Consider the following 18,046-nt stretch of genomic DNA (forward strand, 5'->3'; position numbering starts at 1 on the left):
TTTTAGTAAAAATTACTGTTTATATATACCTGTTTAAATTAAACTTAATTTTATAAAAATATGGCGTTTTTTTTACCCTCTGAACACAAAACTGTTCGAGATACAGCTGGTTAAAGCACTTGAAGACTTCTAGAAGAGTATCTCTAGTAAGTTTTAAAAAAGAGTGCGTTCTGTATTACATTTTAGGATGAAAACAGTTTCGGTGACATATAATATCATATATGATGTTGTAAAAAATTAAAATCTGTACCGCTACAACCCATGAAGGGTCAGGAGTTCAGTACTTTGTAAGGGAGTACTTTACTTGACCAACGGTTGTGCAAGGAGGTGATTTGCTCAGAATCACACTCTACCGCCAAATTTTTACCCAATTTTAGAGGCTGGGTGTACACCAGGAGGGCTCCAGAACCCATATCTGTAATGTTATAATAATCAATACATTAATGCATGTAATGTTGTAATAATTAATACATTAATGCATGTAATGTAGTAATAATTGGTACATTAATGCATGTAATGTTGTAATAATTTATAATTTTATTTCTAGATCAGATATTTTTATTTGTTTCGAAAAATATCTTCAGTTTTGGTTTTCAAAATAAATTATAAAGAAACAAGAATACTGGTAGCATGATTGAAAACCGCCCTACCCCAACTAAACCCGACATCACTTTTTTCCCAGCCTAGCCTTGGGGCAACACGGCATTAAGATTATTACATATTTTACAAATTTTTTGTGTTTAGGTTATGATAGTAAGGATGTTGATTATAAATAAAAAGGATTATATGACTATTTACCAAATAAAATACATAATTTTATTAAAAGAAAAGAAAACATAACAATCAACATACAACAAAAAACATAACATCAACAGAGATAATAAGACAATCCTCATTTATATTGAGGTGAATGGAGATCAACATTTATCCGTATTTATATAACCATTAATAATTCATAATATTGTTTACAAATTTGATTATTTAAATTATAATTCAGTATTCCATACTATTTCTAAAAACAATGTACACATAATAATGAAAACTACAGGGAAAAACGAGGTGCTTCATCTTTTCCAAAATGTTAATAACAAGTTTATTTGGTTATCGCCTGTTCTTTGCTAGTAACGGATACACTTTCGCTGTGATTTTGGGCTGATTTTCCTCTGGAATTTCCTTAGCTCAATAACTATATATTTATCATCATAGTTGAACTAACGTCCAAAGGCACCAAATTTCGTTGAAAGGAATGATGGTCCAGAGGCTAAACCCAAGTTAGAACCAAGTAATATTCCAGAACCGAGTCCTCCTAAAGTATTATAAATTAAAAAATGAAATTAATATCTTCTTAAATTCTGTACCATAAGTTAATATCTTTATATCTATTTCTTCATCTCACCAATAGGAGCACCTCCAACAGGAACTGGGATGGACCTCACAATAGGAACTGGATACGGGGCAGGAACACCCACGTTATTGACTACTGGAACCGGAACTGGCGACGCTACTGGCACAGGTACTTGCTGTGACACTGGAACTGCGAATGGTTGAGGAACTGCTACTGCTACTGGCCTATCTACTGCTACTGCAACTGGACGGTCAACTGGAACGGCAACGTCTCGATTAACTGCAACGGGTACTGGCCTGTCGACTGCAACGGGAACTTGTTGGGGTACAGCGACGTATATCGGGCGATCTACTGGAACTGCGATGGGCTGCTGAGGTGGCGCTGGTTGGGCCGATTGCAAACCAATCAGAGAATTGAGGGTAAAACCAGAAGAAACACCGCTTCCTGAACTCAAAGTTAGACCGGATGGAAGGTTCGTTACAGGGGAAAAATTAATTCCAGAAAGGTTTATTCCAGTAGCTGTGTTCACTCCGGAGTTAATACTTGTTTCAATTGGTAAGTTGAGTCCTGTAGCAATATTATTTCCAGTAGTGAGGCTGAGTCCAGATATTACTGGAGTGAGGCCTGTTCCCAAATTAAGACCTCCTAAGATACCTCGTTTTTGTTGTGTTTTCTTTTCGCCTTCCGTTGCTAAAACTACAGACATAACTAGTGATATGCTGATGATGGTTTTGTACTGAAAAATATAGAGATATTTAATTTTATTTTATTTATCTAATTTTATCAATATGTTGGAAATGTAAACTAGTTGTAATTCCTAGTTGAAAACTAGTTGTAAGAAAAAAAAAAACATGGAAAAACTACAATAATAATAATCTGAATTGCTGCAGCCCATGACGGAGAGGGGTTAGGCAGGAAGGAATCATGCCTGTTTTCAAATACTTCTACAGTTTATAAAATAAAAATACAGTTCGACAATTTTTGCAGTTATACTAATTTTCCTGTTCTACTTTGATACAATAATTAAATAAAAATAATATAGATGATAGTTATGAATAATACACCGCATGCCAGAAATGGCAAGGAAGGCAGAATAAAAAAAGAGAAAAAAAAGATAGTTATGAATATATATATGACGGAATAGTACTCAGATAACTCAGATAGTATACAAATACTAATATATAAGTACCAATTTATTCATCTTCATATTCTTGATAATAACGTGTTCTCGGTTTCGAGTGGACTGGATGACTGCTAAACAAACCCCAGGGTCAGTATTTATAACTCAGGAGTGGGCTTGATCGTTTTATTAATGAATTACCCCTCCCCTTTTGGTCGTTCTGTAGCTTGTAGATAATGTAATACTGACACAATAATTATATAAAGGATTTGAAATGCAACAGATTGACATGGAAGTGTTACATAAATTTTCGGAAGTTACTTAAACGTTGGCACGTGTCTGGCCAAAAGTTTACGGTTTATAATTTTTGTCTGTCTGTTCAAAATTTAAAATTGCATAAATGCTGATTTGACAAAAATCCAAAATTACAGAATAAATTGTAATAATAATATATTTTTTTTAGTTGATAGATAGATTTATTTATTGATAGATATTACAATCTAATAATAATATTAAAGACGAAAGTGATAAAAATTATAATAAATAGGGAAACAGATTACAACCAATACCTTTTGCATATTTACTTGCATGTACTATTTAAATTGCGTAGAGAAAGAAGATCATTTACTTTTCATTAGATATCACTAACATTGTGATTTATAATAAATTAAAAAAAAAATTGAATTTAAAATTAATGACAATGCAAAACATATGAAAATACTTTAAGCTGTAGGCTTGAGCTTGGTTTTATTCTTTTGTATAAATGTTCTTAGTCTACCTTAGATTTAGACTTTTGGTTGGAAGGTACAAAGTTTTATTATTTAAAACAATAATCTAAGTATTCCACTGCTTTGAATTTTTTTTTGTGAAGATAGATACAGTGTGCATACAGTAAAGAACACAAATGAGTAAAAATTATTTGTACTTTTATCTTTCCACGTATCGGCCATTTATGAACTCAGGTGAAATAAGAATGTTTATAAAAATAGTAATTAGGATACAAGACTTAGTATAATAATTTGTAGCGTTTTGTTAATGTTAATTAAGTACCTATTTTATGAGTTGATATCATCATAAACTGATTCTAAATTAAAATATTTATATATGATGGTAAACGAGTAAGAAAATAATATATAACAGAAATTCCAGCAATGCTTATTAATTAATTCATGTTTGACATATATTCTCAACCATGAAACGCAAATAATTGACTTATTTCCAGATTATAGCATTTAAAATGTCCTATTTTAAAACAGTGTTAATTTAAAACGGGAAATTCCATCTGCTGTTGAAAATCAGTCCTAAAAAAGTTTCATTTTGCATATTTTAAGGTACGTGTGTATATTTACATATCTGGATTACTTAAGTTGAATGAACAAAATCGAAATAATAAATGGAAGTGTAAAAATGAAGAAGAAATTCCAGGTTATGATCTGGATATCAAAAAATTCATATTCATCCAATTAGTAATAGAACAATATAACAAATTCTGTCTTCAATAAGTCACTTCTAACAATAGCCATGATGTTTTCTTCATTTCTCAAGATTATTTCGTGTCTCATTTACACTACATTCTGCTTTAAGTTTGTTGCTTGATTACCTTACTATTGGTAATATTTATAAGTTTAAAATGCCAAAAGTAAGTGCTCCATTTAGTTCTAAATTTAAATCTTGGATTGACTCCCATAGCACCAATGGTGTAGAAGATTTCAATACTATTTGCAAAACAAATTTAATACAATCATTTTCACGATCTTCAACTCAAGTTGTAAAAAAAAAATTTTTTTTTTTTCATTTTAATTCCAGAATCCAATTCTTACAGTCCAAAATCCTTCGTAAAATCCTTAATGCTCCTTACTTTGTCACAAATCAAGTCATCCATCAGGACCTCAATATTCCATATGTTGCCGATTTGGCCAGAACCAGATACCGTTCCTTCCATAATAAACTTCTCAACCATCAATCCACTTGTTTCTAACCTGGCTTCTCCTTCATTACCTAATAATCCTCCTAGGCGTCTGAAAAGAAGATGGCCTCGAGATCTTCTTCTCTAGAAATGTTATTGTAGTTCTATCAGTGGGTAGATTCTCCACATGTTTTTATCATGTTACTATGTCATCTACAGCAAATTTACTTGTTGTATATATGTGTATACAGTTGGTTATTGCTGTCATATTTATATCGGTCTGTTTCGAAATCTGTAAAACCTAATTGTTCTTACCTATTATATATACTATACCAGAGTTCTGAAACCTTTCACATTTATTTTTCTTTTTTTTTATAATCGAACTTAATTTATTGAAAGATATTAAAATCTTCCACCCCGTTGTGGGCAATAGGTAATAGTGATAGAACAAGAGCCGAGAAGAAAAAAAGGCAGTTGTCTCACCTCAATTTTTTATTACTTTAATGAAAACTATGTATAATTACTAGTCAAAACTGATGAGTCTGCCAAGTATAGGTAGGGGGAATAAAAAATGGCGGCTGTTTCAAAACCTTGAAGAGCTATATATCCTAAAAACTACCAACAACACTAGAAAAACTAAGAGGACATTATTTAAAAAAGAGTAAATCTACTGAAATATTAGCTCCAAAAGAGCTATTTGCGTCCAATAATTCTCGAGATATAGCTTTTTAAAAAGCATAATTTCTTTAAAATCTACTGAAAGATGATTTAATTAATGATTTTTGGCAAGGTAAGAAAACATTGGATTGTACGTTTGTCTAATGTTCAGGAATGTACGTTTGTTCAATGTTGTCAATGTATATTTTTGCCAGTAAATGTTGTGATTTTAGAAACTGAAAAACTAATTCTATTGTTATATCATCGTCTCCGAGGTTTTTTGAAATATCTGGGTTTAATCCTAAGCTATTGAGGTGTGGTGTGAAATATAGGCATTGTTGGAAAATATGGCTTATGATCAGATTATTGCTGCAGTTCAGAGGCGTTTCTTTTGAAATAAGATAGGAGTGGGTGAGCCTCGTGTGACCTACTCTCTGCCTGGTCAGTACAACTTCCTCTTGACGGCATTTGCGACTGGAGGTACCCTAGGGCTTGGCCTTCTTTTTCAATAATTTTTAATTTACACATTAGGCTTTCATTCCACAAAGATTGCCATTTATCTTTGGCTTCCTTTCCAAGAGGTTAAAATTGCTTTACCCCGTCCCGGAAGCGGGGTAATTTCTTGCAGCATGTTCATTCCCTGCGATTCCTACATGGCTTAGAAACCATATAAATGCAACTGACATACCCATATTGTGTAAAGTATTTAAGTAAAAATAGATGCAGGAAAATTTTATACAATATAAACCTTTTAACGAGCTTAATGAGTCTGTAATTATTGTTATATTGGTATGGTTCAAAGACTAACAGAAGTGCTGCTGCACTTGTTAGCTGTAGCATTAAGTGTCAAGGGAGGAATTACTTTCGATCTGGATGGTTGTGTATTCCTGAACAGGTAGAACAATATAATAATATCTACTTACAAATTTTGTCCAATGTTTAGTAAATAAATAATAATTGCATTAAGATACTTAATGGTTGAAATTCATAATAATAAATTTGAACTTTTCTACTTAATTTTACCGCTAATACGTGTGCGGAGCTATAACATACTTGCACCTTATTAGTTACATGCCCATTTTTAAACATCATAGTATAATAAATAATATTAAATACAATAAATTTGAGTGGAAGGTGAAGGAATTTTACGAATATGATTTAAAATATTAATAACATTTATTTACACTTAAAATTAAAAACAATAATTGTAATAACGTTTAACAAATACACAATAATAAGTTTTGGTTATCTTCCAAAGAGTGTTTTCGCTCCCAGAAGTTGAGGTGCTCCTAGAGAATAAGAGCCACCGTAGAGACCACCATAGAGACCACCGTAGGGTTTCCCAATTATGGCATTGTTGCTGTACAAACTGGAGCCCAGGTTCAAGCCGTTTCCGAGAGATACTCCTGAAGAAAGTGCACCTGAGGCTATTCCATATTATTAGTGATGATCCAAATTATATTTTTTTAAAAATATAGTTATTAAATTAGATTAGGACTTACAAATTTGAGGAGTTCCCACTTGGACGGGTACAGCTCTGAGAACGGTATACGGCTGTGGAACTGGAACGAGAACTCTATTGATAACATTAACTGGAACTGGGGACGGCACTGGTACTGGTACAGGTTGTGATACTGGTACTGAGACTGGTTGAGGAACATTCACTGCAACTGGCCTATCAACTGCAACTGCGACAGGCCTATCCACTGCAAATGCGACAGCGCGGTTAACTGTAACAGGTACTGGTCTGTCAACTGGAACTGGAACTGGCTGTGATACTGAAATAGGTACAAGACGGTCGACAGGAACAGCTATGGTTTGTGGAGCCGGGGCTGTAACCTGGCCTGCTCCGGGAATTAGATTCAAAACTGAAGGAAGGTTTCCTCCGTATGCCAAGTTAATTCCACTAGGCAGACTGGCTCCAGAAGGCTGGATAATTGAAGGGAGATTGTTTCCGGATGAAAGGTTGATACTAGACGGTAAGGAAATTCCGGAACTAAGAGGATTTCCAACTCCCAGATTAATTCCAGAAGGAAGATTCACTCCAGCATTGAGGCCAGCTCCAGATGTAACTGAGATTCCTGCTGGAAGACCGATTCCGGAAGCTAGGCCAGTACCTAAGCCATAACCTCCGCCATAACCAATACCAAGTCCGTTTAATCCTCCTAATATACCTCTCTTTTCGTTTTTTTTCTTTTCTTCAGCTGCAACCAGCCATGAGCATAATGCTGACAGACATATGATGTATATGCACTGAAAATACATAAATTAAAATTTATAATATTTTTCAATTGAGAATGATTAAGGTCGGATAATTAAACAACATAAAGTACGGATATCTAATTCAAATATACATGCAGTTCATCATATTCCAAATTATAGTTCTAATAACTGTGTCTAAAGCTTCCTTTAAATAACCTTATTAAAAATGTTTAATCAACTTTAACTTACCAACTTAGCCATTATAAAACGGTAGCTAGTCCCTGAGAGAGTTGATCAAATGACTGATCAGTTACAGGCCTGAGCGGCTTATATATGCCCGGGCAGTTCTTGACCAAGCCACCCTAACGAGTCATTGTATAATTGCGTCAAACGAGCTACAGAAATTAAAATAATTATGTAAAAATTAACCATTTAACTAATGTAGGGTACCGGTACATAATAATCAAATAAAAATATAAATTTTTAACAAGTGGAAATGTAGAATTAAAGATGACTTAGTACGAATTTAATTTTAAGGTTTTTTTAATTATAAGAATAATTGAGCGATTTTTACAAAATCAGTTGATGATTAAGGTGTGGTTAAAATAAAACACTCTGTGTGTATCAATATGTTAGTAGGCCTTCCTTGAACTCGTAAGTTAATGAATTTTATTTGCAATTATTGGACGAATATTTATTGCTTTAATAATTAATTTCTTTTATTTATTAACAAAAAAGATAAAAATCTAACTGTAATTGGAATTTTTAATCGGCAAATTTGTTTAAGATAAGCAAATTCGCAATCGGCTTGGACGGCGTCTCATAGCAGGAGTGTGAGCCAATTAATTTGGAATATCTTGTCTCTCGGCAAACACCGCCCTACTCGTCGGAATTAATGTTAATGTCAGTGAGTTTATGTTTCAAATTAGTCTTTCGTTCTTTATTGACTTCTATAATATATTTTAAATATAATTATTTTCAATTTCTTGAGACTGGTATTTATTTAATAAATCTGTTAAAGCCACCTCAAATCGACTATGTCTTTTTGTTGGGAGGCTTTAAAAATGAACAAAAAACAAACTGGCTCGGATTAAACATTTATTTGGCCCATTTAAACGTTTTAAAAACTAACATAAACAAAATATACAAGTAAAAATAAAAAGGCCTTTCAGATAAAAATAAAATAGTTCGATAAATTATGAAAACGAAAATAAAATAAACTAATTTACAAATAAACAAACAAATAAATAGATAAAATAAATACTAGTCGATGTAGGGTTGCTCCACTCCGAAAGGTCAGAGGAAGAGTGCTGCCGATATGTGTAGTTCCCAGCTCTGGTAGCTAAATAAACCGCTGCAATGGTCTAGAGTTGGTGTAGTGGCTCATCGATTGTCCAAATATCTAACAGGGCTGGTTACACACGTTCATGGCCACTAATTATCCGGAACTCATATTAAAATCGAAACACAGAAGTGGTCTGGTTCTGAACTGTAATGATGGTTAACTCACTTAAAATGTCCAAATTATTAAATTATAAGGGCAGATAGGGCTGCTTAGGCGCTACCACCTCCACTAATTAGCCGGAATACATATTAAAGTCGAAATACAGAAGTGGTCTGGTTTCGAACTGTAATGACGACTAAAACATTCAAAAAATGTCTAATAAAATAACATCAACCAAACGCAGACAGGGCTGCCTAGACGCTACCAGGGCCACTAATTAGTCGGAACTGCTATAAAAAACTAAGATGGTCGGTCCGTTGCTAGGTGACGCATTAGCAACAATCATCAGCCCCTAGCAACTGTCTCTATTACTCATTATAACACACAAATATAATTACACATTTTTTCTTTTTAAATAACTAAATCCAATTAAAATAATAAAAATAAATATAACAAAATTAAATACTAATAAAACTCAAATACTATTTACAATTATTTTCAAGGTAATTATATATTATGGCGTTAACAAAATCAAATGATATTCTTTTTCAGTCTCAAATAATCTTTATTACATTAATAGTCCCTGGACTATTAATATAATAAAGTATTATAATATAATTAAGAGTGTTGAGACTAAAAAAGGATACCATTTGATTTATTTAATAATTTAATAATATATTTGATAGAAGCATAGACAATTTGGGTGTCACAGCACACTATAATTTAGAAGCACATGTGGGGCAAAGGAATGTATAGTACTGCGTGAAGTGAAAGTTATTTCTTTTAAGATAAGTTGTGATTTTTTGAAACTTAAATAACTTTTAACATGATTTATCTAAAATTAAAATAACTATCACGTGATAAATTATTTTTATAGGCGTTTGATGCCTAGTGTGCACCGTCCTATATGGTACCATTCTAAAATAGTCGAGTTTGCACACTTGGATATTTTGGATGGGTTCACCGTTAATTAATTAATAAGTTATCAATATGATCACTGATTTTCATATTGTTGAAAGGTGTTTTTTGGCATGATAACTCAAGTTTGCGCTCTCCTTTTCCCTTAATTTATAAAAAATACTTTTTTATAATTCTCTAATGTTGCTGTCACCCTCCAACCCACTTCATTTTAACTCCATACCATTTCCTTTCACAGTCTTGTACCTTGGTTTCCCACTATCCCGGAATACTAACTTTGAATCTCCATACTAGACTTAAAAGTCAAGAACTTAACTAACGATTTAGACAATTATACAGCCTGGTTAATAGAAAATCACAGGTTTCCCTAGAAATCGAAATACAACTTTATAAGACAATACTTAAACAATCCCGACGAGAACTGTGAGTGGCAACTAAAAATTCTAACATCAAACGCGTTCTTTATAGAGGACTACCTCTGTTGAAGCCCATTATCTTTCCTCTCTAGCAGTTCCGAGTCCCAAATCTTTCTCTTTAGCCCGGCCTTCGTTCTCCTGTTGCTCCCCCGCTCCCAAGTCCTTTTCTCTTGATCGTAAATGATTATTGCCTCACGATCTCTGCCTCCTAATTGGCTTGTTCAAGATCCACCTCCTGAAGTAAGAGTCATTCATATGCTCCAAAAAGGGGTGGGAACATACCGTAATTGGCATCCTGTGATTTTCCTGCTGGTACCTGGCTAATAGTTTTTGACCCTTAAACATCTGGTATCTATCATACAACTAGAAAAGGTGTCTTTGCGTTAACAGGTGTCGATTCCATTTTTCTGTCCCTTGTCATCTGAAGAAATCAGCAGATGGTCCGACGAAAACATTTGTAAAATCGAAAGAGTAATACATATCAAGTTGTTATTTTACTTTATGATTATTTCATCATTATTTTATTGTATATTACTAATTACTATAATATTATACTATTACTCAATTATTAAGGACTGAAAATATATGACAGAATGTACTAATAATTTGACAATAAATAAAATATAACTGGTAGAGTTGATGATATTAAAGCGTACTGTACGGTTGTGGAACTTTTTTTATATCACCTTTTATTTTTTTAAGTTACGTGGATATAAATTACAATACTTCATTTAATTTTTATTAAATTATAATCCTATGAAATAGTATAATGTTTTCATATTCTTTATGTCTAATATATATTTTTGTAATATATTTCTCATCGTTCCGATATAACTTACTGATAACCAATTTTAAAGAACACTTCTATTTTGATTCAATAATTTTGAAATTCCTATAAGGAATGTACTATCGATGTTTGCCTCCTCTTCTCCTGTCGGTAATGTTTGGGAATAATGGATTGACAAGTAGGTTTATCCTGAACAATATTAATTAGGAGAATTCCCGAAACACCCAGAAATTTCCATTCATAGACAATTTAGAAACCCTCTTTATTCATTTCGACAAATAAATATATCCAGGCAACAACATTTTTTTTCATTGTACTGACCGAAGTCATTTTAAAAGGCTAAGAATGGTCCATTATGGGCGGGGGTAGTACTCCCAGAAATTTCCATTCATACATAATTTAAAAATATATTATTAACCTACAGATTTAAAAAAAAAAGTAACTATAGATCTTGGGAATGAGAAAGTTGATATACGGAAATATATGTCTATCTATCACTTCCTACGTGAATTAAAAAAGTGACTATGCTAATATAATATCTTGTTGAGTTCAAGGAAATAAATGTTTTTTTAAAGTAAAACTTTTTTAGCATCCACTTAGGGGTAAAAAGTGGCTTGGTGATGTAAGAGTGGCGGAAGCCTAATGCAGCTGTTCTAAACATTAGTCTTACATCTGGTTTCCACCCCTTGACAGCTGAAAAAGGTTTCACTAACACAATATCAGAGCACTGTAATATTCTTATCATTTTAATTAAATTTTTGTTTTCATTTCTATATAAAATACTTCTGAAATTGAGCCCATATAAAATGTATTTAAAAAATGGGGGGGGGTTAATATTAATTTCAATTATTTGTACATTTTAATCCTGGAATAGGAACCTTTTTGTCACGTTTTCATTGGAATTTTATATAGAAAACAAATTGACCAGGCAATGCTTTGCTATTGCTAGAATTTAGTATGCAGATAGAATGAACATAATTGGAAGTTCCATATCAATTTTGGTTAAGTTAAACATTTATGTACAATTTATAATTGTTATGTCTTTAGTACAATTCTGATAGCAAAATGTGGAAAATTTTTAGGCAAAATGTTAAGTATATCTTTGTTAATAATAATCCGATTACAATGATTTTTTTTTCTATTTTGTAGAGAAACTTGTTTATTTTTATTTTGGCTGAGTAAATTCTTGATTTCAATAGCTAAGTGCACCTTCCCAGGACGACACTGAAAACTTAAAAAAAAACTGCATGTAAATAGGTTAAGAACTTTTGGAGATTTTTTTTACTTGGATAAATTAAGAAAACTTAACATGTGTTATATTTGATATAATATGTGATATTTTAATTTTAAACTTTGAATACAAAAATTTACTGTGAAAAAAAAACATCTCTTAAACATGGTTATACAATATGTGCATAATATAGTATATGTTCACAAAGGTTCAACCTATTTGGACTGAAACTTTTATTTCAAATTGAGTTACAGAAAAAACTCTACACGTACCTTTAATTAAAAGTTATGGTTTAAACACACACAAGAACTGTCTCAAAGATATACAACTGTTTTTATCAAGTTAGATTTTTATTTCTTTTAGTTTCCTTAAAAATGTATTGAATTTTAACAAACATTGTTCCAAACGTAAAAATTGATTCAGGTCTCAGAATAAAAATATAAAACTAATTATAATTAACATTAAAATATTTATTTTAGGCTTATACAATATAATCACACATTTTGTTCGGGTACTTGATGCATGCAAAAATATATTTCAATTAAAGATAATCATTGTGTTTTTTAGTACTAATAAATTTCATATATAATAATAACATGACCAATTATTTAACAAAATGAGTGTATCTAGATACTAGTTAACTTCTACTAATATTAGCATTAATAAATTATTAAAAACGCATTGTCAAAATATTCTAATTAAAGTGATTTCTGATTCCAATAAATTCTAATCTATTAAAATATTAATACCAGAGCAAAAACTGAGCATTTAATTATAACATTCCCCGTTGTTTTAGGAACATAAATTTTTGTGTTCTGAATCTTCCAATTTTATTACAACATAAAATTGATAATTTTCATAAATGATTAAAGATATGAAAATCGAATCAATCAAAACTATTAAATCCTAATAACGTAAGTAGATGATCAACTTTTGAATTTATAATTTCCGTACATTTCTCCAAATAAAACTATCAAATTCTATGTAATTTATTCTATACTGATTACTTCAAAGTATACTTCAATAGTAAAGTTGCATATTTAAGGTCTTTTAAATAGTTGATACCTAGAAGTACTGGTTCTTGGTAGACCTAAGAAGGTTCTGGCTGAAATCTTTCGTATTTGTTTCCTTATAAAAGAACCTAGACTACCAATCGATTTGGCACGAGAAAAAAAAATCAAATTTAACAATGTATAATTTTTCATTTTAATCAAACAGAATTTTTTTTTAATATCAAGACAACATCATTTCATGAATTTATTTTAAGAAATATCATAAAAACTGCTTTTCTTAGGGGAAAATACATTATAAATTATTTTACGGCGCTTTTAAAGCATTTCAATGTCTAATTGAACCCTTGTTAAATAAAACTATTTGCGTTGAATTTTTTCCGAGATATAGTTTTCCGAACATCAATATTTTTACAAGTAAGGAAAATTGAGCATTATATGATATATTAGACGAAATTCAAAGTGACTCCTAATATGCTTCTTACATCATAGAGTTCCTGAGATATCGAACATTTCTTGAGATATGACTAATTTTGAATGTATGTTGCGTAGCGTCAAAAGCATGTAAGAACATCAATACGTTTTAGTGATGAGATAAAAAAAAAAAAAAAAAAAAAATCATATTTCACCAAATAATATGATCACTCAGTAATCAACTGGTTTAAAAATCAACGTTTCTAGGAAAATATTGAACGTAAGGAGTTCTAATAGAGCTTCAATTTTATGTATTAAGTTTTTGTATGGTTGGAAGTTTTCAAAATAATGAACACTGAATGAAAAACAAGCGAAATGTCTCTTTTTTTCTTCAATAGAATGAACTTCTGGTGTTGCGATCTTGAAGTTTTTCAATTGATACTTTTTAAAGGAACATTTACCGTTCCTGTTGCTTAAGCCCAGGTGAAGAATTGAATTCTAACAGAAATCTCGCGTAAGCTATCGAAAGATATAGTATATTCTTAAAAAAAAAGTAATTGTGATGGGAGTGTTCAAAAACAATAATCATAATGGGAAACTTTTAATGGGTAAACTTTTGACGTATAGATATAATAAACTCACAATACAATGTTGAGAAATCAAAAGAACAAAGAAAATGTTGAAATACATTTATTGTATACATGTTTATAGGTGCAAATTTAAGTGCACTACTCGACACTAACACTGTACACCATAGTCTTGTAAAAACAAGTCATATTTAAAATCTAAGATGTTAAATACCCCATAAACTTTTATAAACCGAAATTTAATTTTTTAACTTTTATTAATTTATATAGTTAAATTAGAAATAATACTTTAAGAGGCATTAGTTATAAACCTAATAAAAATATAAGGCAGCCATTTTCAAAAAGGCCTATAAAGCCCCCATAGAGTGGTACTTTTTACCATTATCTTTTTCAAACAGTTTTCTATTAGAATAAATTGAAAGAAATTACTTCAAGGTTAACTTAAATTTTACTAGACTGTGAAAATCGGATTAATTAATTGTATTAAAAAAGTTAAATAGCATCGAGACCGTAACTAACATCTGTTTTTTTCAAAATACCATATAATAAATTGTTAGTATAATTAATGATGAAAACTACGAAACCACAAAGATAGATAAATCATTATTTTAATTGGATAAATTGATTAACTGATATTGGTTACTTCTAAACAGTAGACCAAGATATTGTAAATTTTAAGGATTTTTAAATGAACCACAAGATATTTAAGCAATAAAAAATAAGATTCATTTTTTTATATTTATTTATTTTACAAAACATAACAACAAGTACATTAACAAATAAAGTAACAGTCTTCATTGATCATGATGGAAATGGAGCTTGTTTATTTGCATCCATACGGCATGATTCATGAGTGAGATTAAGACATTACATGAATATTTATAAAAACAATGGTTCAATATTCTTGAAAATATTCACCACGAGGTAAAACTATCGTCCATATAAACCAAATTTTGCTGAAAGAAGAGAAGGTCCGTAGCCCGAGCCGATGTTTGATCCAAGAGAAATTCCAGAACCAAGTCCACCTAAAATATTACATATAAGTATAATGAAGGTTTTCCCTGTATACTATACATTTATAACCTAAGTTTTATTTAGTACTCTTACCAATAGGCGCACCACCAACAGGAACTGGGACAGCCTTTACAATGGGAACGGGATAAGGGACTGGAACACCAACATTATTGACTACTGGAACCGGAACTGGCGACGCTACTGGCACAGGTACTTGCTGTGACACTGGAACTGCGAAAGGTTGAGGAACCGCTACTGCTACAGGTCTATCCACTGCAACTGCAACTGGACGGTCCACAGGAACGGGGACGTCTCTATTAACTGCGACGGGTACTGGCCTATCTACTGCAACGGGAACTTGTTGAGGAACAGCGACATATATCGGCCTGTCTACTGGAACTGCGATGGGCTGCTGAGGTGGCGCTGGTTGGGCCGATTGCAAACCAATCAGAGAATTGAGGTTCAAACCAGAAGAAACACCGCTTCCTGAATTCAAAGTTAGACCGGATGGAAGGTTCGTTGCAGGGGCAAAATTGATTCCAGAAAGGCTTATTCCTGAAGCGGTATTAACTCCGGAAGGAATACTTGTTTCAATTGGTAAGTTGAGTCCTGTAGCAATATTATTTCCCGAAGTAAAGCTGAGTCCAGATATTGCTGGAGTGAGACCTGTTCCCAAATTAAGACCTCCTAAGATACCTCGTTTTTCGTGCGTTTTCTTTTCCCCTTCTGCTACTATCATTGGCATCACTAATGATAGGCTGATGACAGTTTTGTACTGAAAAAAAAATTAATTTAATCCTATTTGAAAATATACAGATATTCTTATTTAATCATATTTTTAATATACATATATATATATTTGTTTCAAAACAATTTTAGTTTCACAGAAACTTTAAAATAAATTTAAAACTCAACCATATTTTTCATCCATTAATACAGTCTACAATAATAAATATTTTACTATACAAAAAAGTAAATAATATTTTTAAAATATTGTATTAATGAATTGTAGCAGCTTATTAAAAATTTATGATTTTTTATTTAATAAATAATAAAATTATAAAATACTAATAAAATAGATACCAATTTATTCATCTTAGTATTGTGGTCGGTGCTAAAGGTGCTTAGACAGAAGGACTGATGAACTTGATGTTAAATTCAGTTTTTATATACCTCCCTCGAAGGAACCGCCACCCCACCACTTGATCCTTCCCGTTCTGTAACTATGTAAATTGGCCAATAAAGGAACAATAATTACATAAAAGACTTGAAATATTGAACTGTTTGTTTTTTCTATATATGACTAATAAATGCATTCCGAATAAAAAACAAGTTGTCCTGCTGTTCAAGTCCTTTATGTAATTATAGCTCTTTATAAGCCAATAAATATTTGATTAAAATATGATTATTTAAAATTGTATATTTTACAAGTCTTTGTATTAATTAAAATATTTTAAAGACGTTAGTAATGATTATAGTTTAATGAAAAAAAGGCTATTAGAATGTATAAACATTGATTAAAATAAACAAGGAAAGAGAATTTACTAATCTATATATTTCTTAATTTAAGTTATTGAAAATTTAACATTAGATATACATTGTAGTCCAATTAGTGATTTAACAAGTAAAAATTGTTGTAGTAAATTATTTTATTATTTATGTTCATATGCACAATTTAAAAAAATAAACTGTAATGTATTAAAACTATGTTAATAGAGAGATAATTAAAAACAAAAGTCGACAATAAATTATACATCTAAATACCCTTAACTCAATTATTGCGCCTCTTCTGTTCCAGAGTTTTAATATTGCGCTTCATAAGTTCTCCTTATTCATCTCTATCTTACTAAACTTTAGAATTTCTTAAATTAATCTCTGTATAAAAATTAGAGAGAGCCTAAAATTATGATGTTGGGTTTTTACGGGAAATTGAAATCTCATACGATTTTGATTCTTATTTATTCATTTTCATTGGAACCAAGGGAATCTGAGCATACACATCAACATTAGTTTTAAAAAAAAATTGTAAAAAAATTTGACGATAGGAATACTTAAGATATTTATTATTTATTTATGTATCACTTCTACCCTGCCTGTTAGGCAATACGGGTGTTCGCAGCAGTGGGCTCACGTAACTCACAGGAGATACACGCAATACTTAACATACATGCATACAATACATGATATGTTAAAAATCTGTAAAATCATGTATTTTTTTATTTCAGTTTATTCAGTGGTTAGTTGCTTGTTTCCTGCTAAATTAATGTCTGATGCTGGCTAGTTGGAATACCATTAATTTTATTTCAGATCTTATTAGTTCATACTTAAAAGCTTATTTGGAAATAATAAATGTTTTAGTAAATCCCCTATGAAATAGGTTTTCAAAGATCTTTGTTCGTTTTACTCATATTTGTAAAACATTCGTGGGGTTTTGAAAGATTTCATCTTTAGAACTATGGAAAGTAAAGAGCTAAAATTTTATCACGTTAATAACAATTTAGAAAATCTTTAATTAATTGTTATTGCCTGATTGGCAGCTTTAAATATATTAGTGAGAGTAAAAGATAAGTGAAATGTTTACGCTTTTCACATTTTCAGCCTCCATTTTGTTATTTATTCTTATTTTTTAAAACCAAGAATATAATTTATTTTTTCCAATATGAAGTTTTCTATAAAGTGAAATACACATGATATATATATATATATATAACACTTTACTTATTTATAGTAAAAAATAATTTGAATTAATAAGCTGTTAAAGAAACATTTTGTAACAGAGTAATACTGTCCTGGTTGTGTTATTTTTATTAAATTATGTTTGATGGCTAAAAATATTACTAGACTGGGTGATATTTTATTATAGTAATGTATCTTGTATGTATTGCATAGACATATGAAAGGAGAAAGATCCTTCATATTTATAGATTGCCTAAAACATTCTAGACTATGTTCGATTCTGAAGTTTACTTGCTTGACTAATAGAACAGAATGCCGC

The 18,046-nt window shown here is 31.0% G+C and overlaps 3 protein-coding genes across 4 annotated transcripts; all 3 read right to left on the bottom strand.

Moving 5' to 3' along the window:
• Positions 1 to 793: 793 nt before the first annotated feature.
• On the bottom strand, positions 794 to 2,583 carry LOC106691029 (BCL-6 corepressor-like protein 1). Its single transcript, XM_014436673.2, has 3 exons — positions 2,535 to 2,583; positions 1,397 to 2,081; positions 794 to 1,306 (listed from the first exon to the last, which is right to left on the bottom strand). Exons 1-3 carry the CDS (start codon positions 2,550 to 2,552, stop codon positions 1,212 to 1,214), a joined length of 798 nt encoding a protein of 265 aa, XP_014292159.1. The 5' UTR covers positions 2,553 to 2,583; the 3' UTR covers positions 794 to 1,211.
• A 3,602-nt stretch (positions 2,584 to 6,185) lies between these two features.
• Positions 6,186 to 7,511, bottom strand: LOC106691031 (uncharacterized). Of its 2 annotated transcripts, none has more exons than XM_014436676.1 (3): positions 7,480 to 7,511; positions 6,531 to 7,281; positions 6,186 to 6,449 (listed from the first exon to the last, which is right to left on the bottom strand). In XM_014436676.1, exons 1-3 carry the CDS (start codon positions 7,489 to 7,491, stop codon positions 6,274 to 6,276), a joined length of 939 nt encoding a protein of 312 aa, XP_014292162.1. In that variant the 5' UTR covers positions 7,492 to 7,511; the 3' UTR covers positions 6,186 to 6,273. The 2 variants fall into 2 exon arrangements, with proteins under 2 accessions (XP_014292162.1, XP_014292161.1); XM_014436675.1 differs by having other exon boundaries at positions 6,186 to 6,455.
• A 7,244-nt stretch (positions 7,512 to 14,755) lies between these two features.
• On the bottom strand, positions 14,756 to 16,175 carry LOC106691032 (E3 ubiquitin-protein ligase RNF12-B-like). Its single transcript, XM_014436677.3, has 3 exons — positions 16,135 to 16,175; positions 15,145 to 15,826; positions 14,756 to 15,062 (listed from the first exon to the last, which is right to left on the bottom strand). The coding sequence occupies exons 1-3, from the start codon at positions 16,144 to 16,146 to the stop codon at positions 14,968 to 14,970; spliced, it is 789 nt and encodes a 262-aa protein (XP_014292163.1). The 5' UTR covers positions 16,147 to 16,175; the 3' UTR covers positions 14,756 to 14,967.
• Between the last annotated feature and the right edge of the window lie 1,871 nt (positions 16,176 to 18,046).

Source organism: Halyomorpha halys, unplaced genomic scaffold (genome assembly GCF_000696795.3).
Source record: "Halyomorpha halys isolate HHAL.00 unplaced genomic scaffold, Hhal_1.1 Scaffold2039.1, whole genome shotgun sequence".
Classification (NCBI taxonomy): Eukaryota; Metazoa; Arthropoda; class Insecta; order Hemiptera; family Pentatomidae; genus Halyomorpha; species Halyomorpha halys.

Coding starts and splice junctions, on each gene's coding strand:
- LOC106691032 (XM_014436677.3), bottom strand. Junction 15,063..15,144: donor TGTTGGTGGTGCGCCTATTG/GTAAGAGTACTA, acceptor GTAATATTTTAG/GTGGACTTGGTTCTGGAATT.
- LOC106691031 (XM_014436675.1), bottom strand. Junction 6,456..6,530: donor AGTGGGAACTCCTCAAATTT/GTAAGTCCTAAT, acceptor AATATGGAATAG/CCTCAGGTGCACTTTCTTCA.
- LOC106691029 (XM_014436673.2), bottom strand. Junction 1,307..1,396: donor TGTTGGAGGTGCTCCTATTG/GTGAGATGAAGA, acceptor ATAATACTTTAG/GAGGACTCGGTTCTGGAATA.